Below are 13,161 nucleotides of genomic sequence, written 5' to 3' on the forward strand. Positions count from 1 at the left end.
ATTTCACTGAATTGGACAATGCTTCATTCTTCTGACATGTAACACTTGCCTAACATCCGAGAGCACCGCAGGAGTGTGCAGTTCCGCTGATAATGGATTCTTATGTGGTTTAGTTTAGTTTAACCTGTTAGGGAAAGGAGGTGCTCAGTATGTAAAGCAGCTTTTTCCTGAGCATTGATAATTCTGAAGTTTAGTATAACTATCTTGAATGAATGCATATGTATGTATATTTGCTAATTTTAGTGCACAGTTCTTTAAGTTTATGCTTAAGTCTTGCTTACTGTTTCGTAAATCAGAAATATGGATGCTTTTACCCTGAGTGTGGAACAAAGCAACACACCAAGGTACTCCTTGAAGTTGGTATTTGTAAAGTTTGAATATTGGGTTTTATGGAAAGTTAGCCTTTACGTTGTGGAGGTATTAATTAAGCATCAGTGATATTAACTTTCATTTGTGTACAGTGTAGTTTTAGGCAGCATAAATTAATTTTAGAACTGTAAGAGCGGAGAAAAAGGATTTTTAAAATCATTAGTGAAAAACAATGCGGTGCAGATGTCTGACGTCATAATTACCTTGTTTTGATGAAAGCAGTAAAAAAAAAAATCTGTGTGCTGGTTTGGTGTGAGTTTTTTGGGTTTTTTTTTGGTTTTTTTTTTTTTTTTTCCCTTGACCGTAACAGGGCAAATTATTGGTGAAGCTGTTAGGGTGCTGTAGTCCTCAAGAAGTGAGCCTCTTGTTTTATTTGGATTAGTATGTTACACTGACCTCCTGTATGGACAGTTCCCACTTAGGCTGGTAGTTGATTAATGTTAGGGTGCTGATGACTTACTAAAGAATATTAGGAAGCTTGTGTTAAAAGTGAAACGTAACTTCAGTTTCTCTGTTCTTCCAGGTGCTTTGCAGCTTCATTTTTTTAGGACATATGTATTTTTTTCACCTGTGGTAAATACTTAGATCGTAGGAAGTGTGAGGAATGAGTTCAGGTAGACTAAAATGCTGCTGGATATGATTATTGAGTAGAGTGTATTTGCAGTGTTGGTGAGGACTGCACAGTGGTTTGCACGCAGGGTGCACACATGGTCTGACTTGCCATGTGTTCAAACATACTGTGCCAGGCAGAATTCCAGTGACCATAGTTCAAGTGGCATAAGAATCTCTAGAGCTAAAGTTTACGTTGCTGCAGAAGAAGTGCTAGATAATTGCTTGGCAATTGGTTGGTAGTGCTGTGATGCACTTGTTTGATTGGTTGGTAGTGCTGTGATGCAGATGGCTGATCAAAGCCATAGTTCTATTGTGTAGGTAGTGAATTTATGGTGAGACATTTCTTTAGCTGGTAGCATGAACATTTTTGAATAGATGCAGCATGTATGACTTAAAGCATCTAGGTTCCTTTTCTGCTTATAATAAAACTTAAGATGATTACAAGCAGAATTTTAAAATAAAAATTAGAAAACATTGGTTAGCATGGAGTGCTTGCTATTCAGGATTCATACCTTAAGATACGACAGAAGTGCAAGTTGAGGAAAGAAATAGCAAAGAGAACCTTAAGTAAAACCACAGTTGCAGTGCATACAGTCAAAGTATATTCAGTTATCGTACCTTGTCAGCCAGAGTTGATGAAAGTTATGAAGGGTTTAGCAGATCCAACCTTGAATGTGAATTTTAATATAGCATATTTAAATCGGATAGAAAAGATAATAATGGAGATGCTGAAATATTTGTACAAGTTAGAGTGATGAAATAATTGCAGGTTAAAAAAAATCTCAGAGAGACAATGTAATTATTGAAATTGCTCTTTGCTTTTTTGGGGGAAGATGTTAAGTCTAAATAGAAGTAGTATAGTATAGTTGCAATATTTTTGATGTGTAAGTGCTTTAGTCATTATGCTAAGAGATTAGACTGTAAAAAGGCACACTTGAAAATTGTCAGTTGTAGATCTGCTTTGTGTTACGCTTTTTGATCAGTTAATCAGAATTCAGTAGAAGAGAAGGAGCTTTTGATGTACTCCTGGGTAATATATGAAATCTGGTTCAAAAAGTATTCTATTTTGAAGAGGTATAATAGTGCTGACACAAATAGTTAACCCTCTGTTTAACTTAAGGAGAAGTAATGAAGGTCACAGAAAGTTAGACAGGTAAACTAAAAGCTATATTAAAAAAGTTGTTAGCTTCTCTAACTAAATGTATGCCAAATTAAAAAAAAAAGGCACTCATGTAAGGAGTTGAGAACTGTTTTTTCTAAAGAAGCAGGAAACCTGGTATTGTTTAGGTAATTGACTATAAAGATAGAAGTATGTAAGGGAGTACAAAAGAAAACCCAAAGAGTTTGAATGTGGGACCATAATGGGAGAAGAAAAAAGTGTTTGGGTTTGTCCTTCTTAGGATGGAATATGAGGGCTGCTTTTTATTTTGAGGTGAGTTGGGGTAGGGTGTTGGTTTGTTGTTTTTTTTTTTGTGCAGAAAGAGCCTCAGATTTTAAAGTTTAACAGTAATTGTTAAAATGATCAGTAAAAAATTTCAGGTAAGATATCATTCCCAATATTTAGGATTTTTTTTACCAAATGCAATATGTAACCTGTTGCTTAAATAGTCTTGCTTTCAGACAACTGGGGATAGCAGACTGATTTCTTTCCATTTTATTTCTTGTTTTAGACCATTCCGAAGTAATCATTTTTCCTGTTGTATAAACTGATTAAAACCTATGGAGATTTGATTTAAAACAAAAACTAACTAGGTAAACTTTAGGAGGAGGTGACATGGTTATGTAGGGAAAGCTTATACCTTAGGAATTATAGGTGAATGAGTATGTTGGTAAGAACGATGTGGTCTTATGTATCACCTTGTCAGCTGCGTTTTTGAAAATGTTATCAATGTTATCTGCTAAGGACTCTTCCTGTCATATGATACTCTGGTGCAATAAAGGTCCTTTTGTGGTTTAATAGCTATTTGAAGAGCTGATGAACAGATAAAAATAAGTGACAAACCGTCCCCTAATGGAGGGAGGCCTTTGGTGGGGTTCATCATATTTTTAAAAAACTAATCAAGGGAAGAGGACTAGTAGACAATTTATCAAAACAAAACCTCAGTGCTTTTCTAAGTAATAATGGCAGCTGGTTGCGGAAGGATCTCGTTATAGTAAAAGGGAAATAATTGAGGTAGTAAAATGTTACGTGTAAAGAAAAACCTTAACTCATCATTTCTTGGTTGGTCATTATCATACATAAACATCTTTGAATTATGATAGACTATTCCATGAAAATACCAGAGGAGTAGTGTTTGAAACAGTGGATAAAGTGATTGAAAGCAAATAGAGAACAAATACAAAAACTTTATCATTTTGCTGTATGAAGTGGGGCCATGTTTGCATCTAGATGCAGGTAATTCTCCTTGCTCTACCTTAGTAACAATACAGCACAACTGGAAAAGCAACAGAGGTGCCTGACTAAAATAATCAGGGGTCTGAAACTATTGAGGAAAGTGGAATAGGGCATTTTCAGAAGTGATAACAAAAGACTTTAGATGTATATACTATACCTGGTTTCAGTTTTATAAAAGTAAATGCTAGGGTTTTTTCAGCAATGGATCTGTGCTTAATTAATGATGAAAGTTAAGTGATGAAAATGAACCTTTGCCTAGTATTTCCTTTCAACAGGAATTTGAAAATTCTAAAACACTTTAATTTTACACAGACATACAAATAGTTTGTGGAAAATGTCACATAAATTTTATTCTCTGGCAGAGGAATAAGGAAAAGCAGTGTATACTCCTATGGGTATGAAAGGAATTGCTCTTTTGCCACTCTGTGACTTTGCAGCTGAACTGTATGGAACTTTTAACCAGGGAAAAAATTTCTTTAAATCTCATTATGAGTGTGATCCAGTCTCTTAGTGGACACAAGTACTTTGTGTTTGGGTTCTTTTTTGAATGCAATGGAGATGGCATTCATTGAATTTCTGAATATGTTATGTATACTGCTGATGTAAACCCATGTTTTTAATGGTGATATAAATTCACTAGGAAGTAAAAAGTGATGAGAATGGGTAAAAAAACAACCACACCCTTCTGTGATGTGCTTCTTGTTTGGGTAGTGGCTCATATGTAAACCTGGTTGATGGCAAGTTTTAACTAAGTTTGAGCTGTACATGTTATTATAGTGTAGTTTACCACTTCTGAAACATAAGTTGTGCAGGGGGTTTGTTCCGAAAAATGTATTCTGATTGCAACAGCCTAGGTATAATGTCAAAGATTTTTTTTTTTTTTTTATTTTTATTTTCCTGGACTACGTAGTACTGTCAAAAAAAAAAGAAAGCTCAAGTTGCTGGGTTGGGTTGAGTCATGAGCTGCTTTCTTCTTCATATCCATTGAAATGGGTTTTGTTTTGGGTTTGGTGTTGGGTTTTTTGGTTTTTGTGGTTTGTTTTTTTTTTTTGCTTTTCCCTCACTCATGTATGTTTTGGTTTCTTTTTTTCCCTTTTTTTCCCCTTTTTTTTTTTTTCTTTTTTTTCCCTGCAGGGATGCCTGCAGTCTGTAGTCCAGGCATGGTACCATTGGCAATACCACCTCCTGCGGTCAATCCTCAGCACCTGTGTAATGAAGAGGACCTGAAATCTATTCAGGACATGTTTCCCAACATGGACAGGGAAGTAATCCGCTCAGTTCTTGAAGCTCAGAGGGGGAACAAGGATGCAGCTATCAACTCATTGCTTCAGATGGCTGAAGAGTCTTAGATCCCCACTTCCTGCATAGTTCCCATCCTTGATGCCACTTATTTTTACTTGCCAAGCCAGGGATTTAGCTAGCGGAATAATTTCCCAACAGCTTTCTGTTAGTGTATCCTGCGTGAAAGATTATACCCCTTTTCTCCTTGGACATTTGGATCTTTTTCACTTATTTCTCAATCTGTACATACTCAGTTTAGCTTATGCCCTTAGCATTGAAGCTCTTTACTGTCAGCTGTGCCCTGTGTGGCTGTACTCTGATGGGGTGGGGAGTAATGCTGCTTTTTTTTTCTTTGCCCCTTTTCATAAATTTGTTCTCACAAAGTAACTCTATGCAGTACAGGATTTACTACTGTTTGTTAGATTGAAAAGTAAAAAAAAAAATCTGTGGAGGGTTTGCTCTTCAAATATAACTGATTTATTGAAGTATTTAGGTTTCATCAAGCAGCCCGTTTCTTCCAGAATTTAAAAGAAAGACCCTTTCTTTGTCCTATGATGTTTCATTATTGCCGTGATATATTTAATTTTCTGATTGAACATTTTTAATAAGCTAAATTTCTTAGGTTGCACTGTTGATATTTGTAATAAGCATTTTCTGTTCAGTCTAGTCATCGGGCACCAAAGCAATATGGTGTGCATTTTGGGCTTTATCCTCCCATATAGTATTGTTTTGTACCTGTAAAATCTTTACAGGTAACTTTTAACTTGTACAGTAGGTATTGCTGTAGCAGAGAACAGGATTGAGCCGTAATGTACTCCCACAGTTAATTGCACTCTTAACTGCTAATAACATTCCTATGGCTATTTCAAAGGATAAGTGCAGAAGGAAAGATTTTTTTTTACCTAGATAATTACTGAAGCTGTAAACAATTATTGAAGGTGTTGTTTTTCATTAAAAAAGCAATACACATTAAATAAGGTCTATTACACCTGTATTTTAGCAAAATTATTTTATATTAGTTGAAAACTTACTGTATTTTTTCCTGTAATCTGAAATAAGAATCATGAAAAGTACCTTCAGAATCTTTGAATGGCATTATGAGTTGCACAGTGACTTAAGACTACAGTTGCTGTAGCCAGTTTATCATTATTTAATGCAGATGGAAATAAATTCTTTGTGAGAGAAAATTTGACATATCTGTTATATAGTCTGATCCTCAGAGGAGGTTGGAGGTTGCTTGTATTTATTGTTAGTATTATTTTTTCAGATAACAGTTCATTTTAGAGCTGCAGAATCTTACAGTATGCATCAGTTACACCTGTTGGATAAATTTCTGCAGTATGTTTTTGTAGATGGTGAAGTAATGCACTTTAAATAGTATGCACCAGTTTATTTTTCCAGTGATGTGCAATGTTGCTGTTTTATCTTTTTAATATTTGATTTCAAATACTTTCTGTAATAGCCATAGACCTTTATATTTTCAAGAGTTGGAATGAATGTACACTTGAAATCTAGACTCTTGAGTGATTCATGAGAACATTAAAGCCAGGTTTGGAATAAGGAAAAGGGACCCATATTCTCTTCACCATGTTTCATTTCATGTCCCATGCTTAAAATACTTTCTTATCTGCTGAAAAGCCTTTTTTCTCCCCCCATAGGAGAAGCCTTTAGGTAGTACTGGTAATAGAGCATGAATATTTATTTTTTTATTATTAAAATTGATACCGAAACTTTTAAAATGCAGCACCAAAAATCACCCCAGTTTCTGACCTTTTAAAGCTGTCTTCTTGTAATGTATGATTTTGTTTTGTTATGAATCCCTTACCATCTTGAATTTATTGTTGAAAACATGTCTTTATACATTCTCCAATTGGCTTTTCAGTAATGAGATTCAAGGCTATAGTTTCTGTGCTTTAGTTGTACAGTCACCACGTTTTTATTTTCTAAAATAAAATGAGTGTTACTCAAGAAACTACTCTTGCCCATTCCCTACAATCATGGTAAATTTTGAGACTGAGTAGGTATAGAGGCATCTGGTCTTTATAGCACAATGATTTGTGATGCTGTCACCCAAATGATAAATCATGGTAAGGATTAAATGCTTAAATATCTCCAGGAAGAGTCCCTTGCTCTAACTTTTACACAGATAGAATGAATTGCTAGAGACAAAACAATTCAGGGAAAATGTATATATTTAAATTTTTATATTAAAATGTTGGGATCCATAATACAGCTTTTTATAAAAGCAAGTGGTCATGGTTCAACTTAATGGCTGGTAAATTGTACTGCATCCTATTACAGCTCAATTTCAAGCACAGAATAAACACTTTTTCAATCCTAACCACCAGAAGGGGTAAGTGTGAATGCTAGGTTAGCCAGGTTTATTCATAGACTAGGCTCTGGGCCTCTGTGAGCAGCTACTGGTCTTTGTTTTGTTCTAAGTAAATGTTATGCAAAACAGGGTATGAGTTGAAGATGGGATATGTAGGAGTAGTATGGCTGGTAGATGGATTTCAACATGCCACACTATATGTAAATACTGCTCTGGGGATTTTTTTGTCTTGATTTAATTAAACATTAACGCTGAAACTCTTATGTCAAGGTATGCTACTTTATCTTGTTAAAAAGAACAAAAAACTGATTGTAAGCCTACTCAGCTTTTCACCATACATACCCTCTCAGTCAAACTATTCATTGCCAGGTTTGTGGTGGAGAAAGGTGAAAAAAGGCAGGGAGTGTTTAGTTATTCTGGGGTCTGTAAAACAAAAAGCCTGGGTCTGTGGAACTGAAAGTCTGTGTCTTGATTTAAAATAAATGTCATTCATTATGATTGTAGCTTTTGACAAAATGCTAATTGGATAATAATGTGTTTGATGCTGCTCTTATACTCAACTTCAAGCAGCTTGGAGCCAAAGCCAGCTGTGTCATCTGCTAAAAGTTAGTGCTCTTTATACTAGCTTGAGTCCTGCCAAGAGCCTAATCTTACTAAAGGTAGGAACATTTTTTGTCTAGCTAGATCCTTGCTACTTTCTTCTCTACTGCTCTTTGCATCTGCTGATGGTACTGAATGTTTTTTCCCTAACAAATGTTATTGCTTGTTTGGTTGATATGTAATACCGTACAGAGGATGTTTTTTGCTGTAATAATTCTGAAGACATTATTTCTCTGTATTGAGGTCCAGTGTCCAAATGTTTCTTGCACTCTGAAGTACATAAAGTTTTTCATTCTAAGTTAATAAATGTATCATCTAAATGAAAATGTATTGTGTCTCTGTTGGAGAGCACCACAATGAGTCTTTGTCTGTAGACTGATCTAGAATTCAGGTATTGATTACTGACTTACTCTGTTTTGCCCATTAGTTAATAAGTTGCCCTGCTTCTTGATACGATCATCTGGGGGACTAGTACAGTAACGCTCAAAAGTATTTTAAGCATTCATCTTTAGGTAGATGGCTGTTTCTAACTCTTCTACATGCTACTTTCTCAAGAAACTGTTACAGTATTGCAGGTCCAGAGGACAAAGAGGCAGTAGTGAGGTTGCATTGTTCAAAGGGCAGTGCTGGAGGGTAAGGGAGATGTGAAAACAATGTGCAGGTATGGGTGAAATGTTCTGCAGCATGAAGGGATTGAGAACTCTCTAAATGAGTGGTGTCCAAGTGCAGAGTTATGAAATGGGCTTTGTTATGTGCTGTTTCAGCTACAATAAGAACTGGCTTTATCTGCTAATGTAATAAAACAAATCTTAAAGATTTGTTTTATAGAGCATCTCTTTATGGTTCTGTGATTGGCTGCAAAACTATCTGAGGTCCTTTTTCTCATGTAACAGTATTGCTGTGACTGGTGATGATTAATTAATTGCTAGTCTGTAGTACTAGTGTATTGTCAAACTAACATTTTGGGGTTTACTGTCCAGTTTTTTCTTGGGAGTTATTTTTTTTTTCCAATTTAACAAATGGTAGTTGAGAGGAATCTTTTACAACTGAATTTCCTTCGATTTACTTAATGTATTTGATACTTACTATGCAACAAAATTTTATGCAGATGCTTTCTCCTAGCCCTTGAGTCGCTTTCTATCCCAATTTATGTTCTAAAGCTTACTGTCTGCTTTCACATTTCTTTGGTGTACTGTGAGAGATAAGAAAAACAAGAATTAATTTACTTAAACAAATATTGGTGTTTGTGTGGCCACTAAAGCATCTATTCAGCTTTTTAATATTTATTAGCTTTTTCGTTTCTATGCTAATCAAACTGATGTGTGGGGATGTAAAAAAAAACAAAAAAACAAAAAAAAACCCAACAGTGTATTTTGAAAATTATTAAAACAGTTAAGTGCGTTAATGAGAGCAGGGCCTCTAGGAACAAATACAAATACTTGTTTTCTTAGAGTAAGTAGGAAAAATGAAACCCTGCATTTAAGAGTCTTCTCTGCTGCAGCCTATTGAAGATTAACTTGCTCTCCTAGATCTTCAGGAAGCTTGTTTAGAAATCCAAGTTGATGTATTTTCATACTGCAGTGTATTTTAGAAGGATTTTCTTTTACTATCTTGCCAAAAAACAGTAAACTTTGTAAGAAAAAGGGGATTATACTCATGGTATAACATAACTTTTGAAGTAAAATTTGCATATAGGTGGGAGAAGTGAATTTGTGGAAAGCAAGTAAATTCAAACTGATCTTAGCTATGTCTGTATTCCCATGTGTGGGAGAACTAAGAAAGTAGTGCTGTTTGGAGTATTCGAAGAGTTCACTTGGCACATGTTAAAAAGTTAAGTGTGCTCATCTGGAAGAGGCAGACAAGATAAAATAGATGACCTTTATCATTTTAATGCATTTATCATTGGAAGAGAACAGATGATTCATTTTATTTTAAAATAATCTCCAACTATAAAATAACTACAGTGAGTGGAAAAAGTACACATTAAATGCATAATTTCTGAAATAGTAGTCTTAGAATAGTTAGGGTTAGAAAGGACCTTAAGATCATCTAGTTCCAGCTCCCCCTGCATATTCTGTAATAATTTCTATAATGGGGAATATTCATGTTGATTTAAAATGCTTAATCCTATTCTAAAAGTGAATCACTAAGTAATTATAAAAGTGCAAATAGTAGGGGGAATGGTGACTAGTTCTTGCCCAGTGCAGTAGTTAAATTGCCTCCAATTACCCCATCTTCCCAGGTGCCCTTGCAGGTACTAGGCTCTGCAAGAGGAACTGAACAACAATGAGGACAACTGTTCATCTAATTTGGAGGTGTTGCCAAGGTTAAGTCAGCCACTTAACCTTGTGGTCAAAGTGGTCAAAACCACTTCTATAAAGGAGAAAAAAGATAGGTCACTGTCACAGGAGACACTCTTCTGAGAGGAGCAGAAGGCCTAGTATGTTGAGCTGACCTGCTTCTTGTCATCTGCTTCCCTGGGCCCAGGCTAAAGATGTGGCAAGGAAACTTCCTACCCTGGGACTGCTCTTGGATTATTACCCATTATTGCTTTGTCATGGACAGCAACAAATTTGCACTAAGAAGTTCAGGGACATTCAAAAGAGTTTAGGGTGTTGGGACAACTGGTTAAAGGAACAGGAGAACAAGTAGTGTTCTCTATCCTTCCAGTTGCAGGGAATAATGAGGGTAGGAACAAGATGATCCAGATGATCAATAACTGGTTCTGTGCCTGGTGTCACTTGCAGAATTTTGTTTTGTTTTGTTTTTTTTTATCACAGATGGCTCTAAATGATGCCAGGCCTGCGGGTGACAGGGGTGCACAAGTGGGAGAAGGATCTTTGCCGGAGTTGGCGGAGTTCATTGAAAGAGATTGAAACTAGAACTGAATGGAGAAAGGGATAAAACCAGTCTTGCGAGACGTAAACCTGGTAGTGGCTAGCAAGGGTCTTCAGTCCGCTCCGTGATATGCTGAGTACACTGAAGCATGTTTGAAATGTCTGTATACTAATGCACACAACATGAGGAACAAGCTAGAAGCTTTGGCCCCATCACAGATTTTGACATCACTGCCTTAAGTGAAATCTGGTGGGATGTTTTCCTGTGACTGGTGTGCCATGATGGATGGTTATAGGATCCTCAGGGTGGAAAGGCAGGGCAGGTGAGGCAATGGGGTGGTGCTGTATGTAAGGAAGGAGTTGGATTGTATGGTGCTTAGTGTCAGTGTGGTTGAGTACCTCAGGTAAAGATGAAGGGGAGTCTACTATTGACCAGCCAGCCAGGATGATGACAGCAATGAATTGTTCTACAAGGAATTTAGGGGTATATCTAAACTACCCTTGTCCTTGTGGGTGATTTTAATTTCCCAGATATCAGCTGGGAATATCATACAGTGGACACAAATGGGTCCAAGAAGGTAACCTGAAGCAGGTATGAGGCAGCCAATGAGGAAAAGTGCCCTCCTAGATTTGTCATTTGTAAACAGAGAGAGGAGTCTTGTGGGCAAAGTGGTAATTGGTGGGCGCTTTAGTCACAGCGACCACAAAGTAGTTTAGAGTTTCAAATCACTGGCAGTAGGAGGAAAAGCTGCCAACAAAATTTGGACCCTAGATGCGGGGAGAGCAGACTCCAGGCTACTGGAGGAGTGACTTAGTAAGGTTCCCTGGGAATCTTGCTTTTGAAGCTATTGGGAGTCCATGCATGTTGGTCACTGCACTCTCAAGAATGCAGGAGCAGGCAATTCCAACATATCAGAAGTCATGCAAGCGGGGCAGGCCAGCTTAGCCAAGCAGGAATCTTCTAGAGCTTAGGTGGAAAAGGAAAGTGTATGGACACTAGAAGGAAGGACAAGGCAATAGAGGAGGACTACGAAGATACTTTTTGCCCCTGCAGGGAGAAAATTCAGGTGGCCAGAGCTTGATTTGAGTTCAGGCTGGCCTGTGCTGTGAAAGATTGCAAAGTGGGCTTTTTAAAATGTTACCAGCAAAAGGAGGAGGATGAGAAGTGTTTAGAAAAAAATCTGTTTCTTGTGGCAGGTGACTAGCAAGCCTCATCATTGTAGTCATAAGACTAAGGCTGTAGTTTTGTGAATTGGGGTACTTATATTACATATTTTAAACAGCACTATCTGATTTTTCCCGTAAATGCGAGGCTTGATTCAAAACATGGTATCGGCACAAATTTTTTCACTGAATTCAGTGGTTTAGATCAGGCTCTGTTTCATTACAGGTTACATGGTGAGCACTAAAGTGTGCGGTTATTGTTATATTTTCAGATGTCTTTTATTTGTGAACTCTGCTTTTACTTGATTTTTAATTGACTATAAGCTATAATATTCATTTTGATGTTTCAATTTGATTCAAGTCTTACTAACAGGAGCAGGCTATCAATTGATCTCACCTGTGTGCTACTGCTGGCAGAACTGATGCTGAGATCATTGTGCAGAAAATAACCTCCGAGGTACCTGCTTGCATTTTCTTATAGTACTGGTAAGAAGTTGTGAAGGGAATCTTTTTTTTTTTTTTCTCCAGCTCAAATTAAAATCATCGTATGACCTGTAGCAGGACAATTGAGAACCGTTCCCCTAAAACATCCTAAATGTTTTAAAGTGCTATTTTTGTCTACCTGGTATGCGATGGTGTGTGTCTGTCCCACCCCCTATGTCATGACCACCACTGGAGTTGTGATGACTGCGTCCAGCTTGCTTTGGGGGATGGATGGCAACTTGGCAGCCAGTGGCTGGCTGGAAGGGACCCAGATGTCTTGCTGGTATGCAAATAAGTCTGATTTTGTAAATAGTGAACGTTCCAGGGCCTATTGAGCTCTCCTGCGCACAGGCCAGTATCTCCTCATGAGCATGGATGCCTCTCAAGTTTACCCTTCAAGGTTGAGAGATTCCTTGCTGCAATAGATTCTTGGTGATTGTCAGCATGCTAAACTTTGAAATCTTTGCGAAGTGATGTAAAGAAGTGATTTGAAATATTTCAGATTGTTTTTAGTCTATTTGGCTGCTTTCCAGGCCTCCACTTGATCTAATTCTCTTGGTATTTTGTGCTTTGGAAAATATAGAGCAAGCGTATGTCATGAATTTGGATTTGGAGGTAAAAGGCCTTGCATATGAACATGGTGCGGATACCTCACCCAGTTTAGTTTGTTCAGTGATACCAAATTCTGTCTTCCAGCTGATAAAGTCTGGGTATATATTATAGGTATTGATCTGAAACTTATCAAATGTCTTTTGTGTGGTTAAGTATTACAGTTCCACAAAAGCACTCACTTTTACAGAAAAACAGCATATCTTTCATATTTGCCCAATTTAGATCATCAGGCAATAAAACTTGTAAATGGTTCTATTCATAGCAGGACACTTTATTCACTAAGCTGCTTAAGTTTCTCAGGATGGCTGACAGATTTGTCTAGAAGTATTGACACATCCATGAAATACACTCGCTGGGTAGCTGTGCCATGTATATGCATCTGATGCAGTAGTCCCTGAAATTAGTTGGTGGAATAGAAAAATGGTGTTCTATTTCTTGATGTAGGTAAATGCTTTTCTGCAGTAATTTTTAGTGAA

At 36.9% G+C, this 13,161-nt stretch overlaps 1 protein-coding gene across 2 annotated transcripts in view; it reads left to right on the forward strand.

Moving 5' to 3' along the window:
* The window catches only part of TOLLIP (toll interacting protein), a 28,138-nt gene extending 20,223 nt beyond the window's left edge, over positions 1-7,915 (forward strand). For both annotated transcript variants that reach the window (XM_057412750.1, XM_057412751.1), the window contains one exon: positions 4,511-7,915. In XM_057412750.1, coding sequence (XP_057268733.1) covers positions 4,511-4,725 — 215 coding nt within the window. In that variant the 3' untranslated portion in view covers positions 4,726-7,915. The remainder of the gene's footprint in view (positions 1-4,510) is intronic.
* The last annotated feature ends 5,246 nt before the right edge of the window (positions 7,916-13,161 follow it).

The sequence above is a fragment of the Pezoporus wallicus genome, unplaced genomic scaffold, assembly GCF_028554395.1.
Source record: "Pezoporus wallicus isolate ANWC-B61680 ecotype Strahan unplaced genomic scaffold, APGP_CSIRO_Pwel_v1 scaffold_6885, whole genome shotgun sequence".
Lineage (NCBI taxonomy): Eukaryota > Metazoa > Chordata > Aves > Psittaciformes > Psittacidae > Pezoporus > Pezoporus wallicus.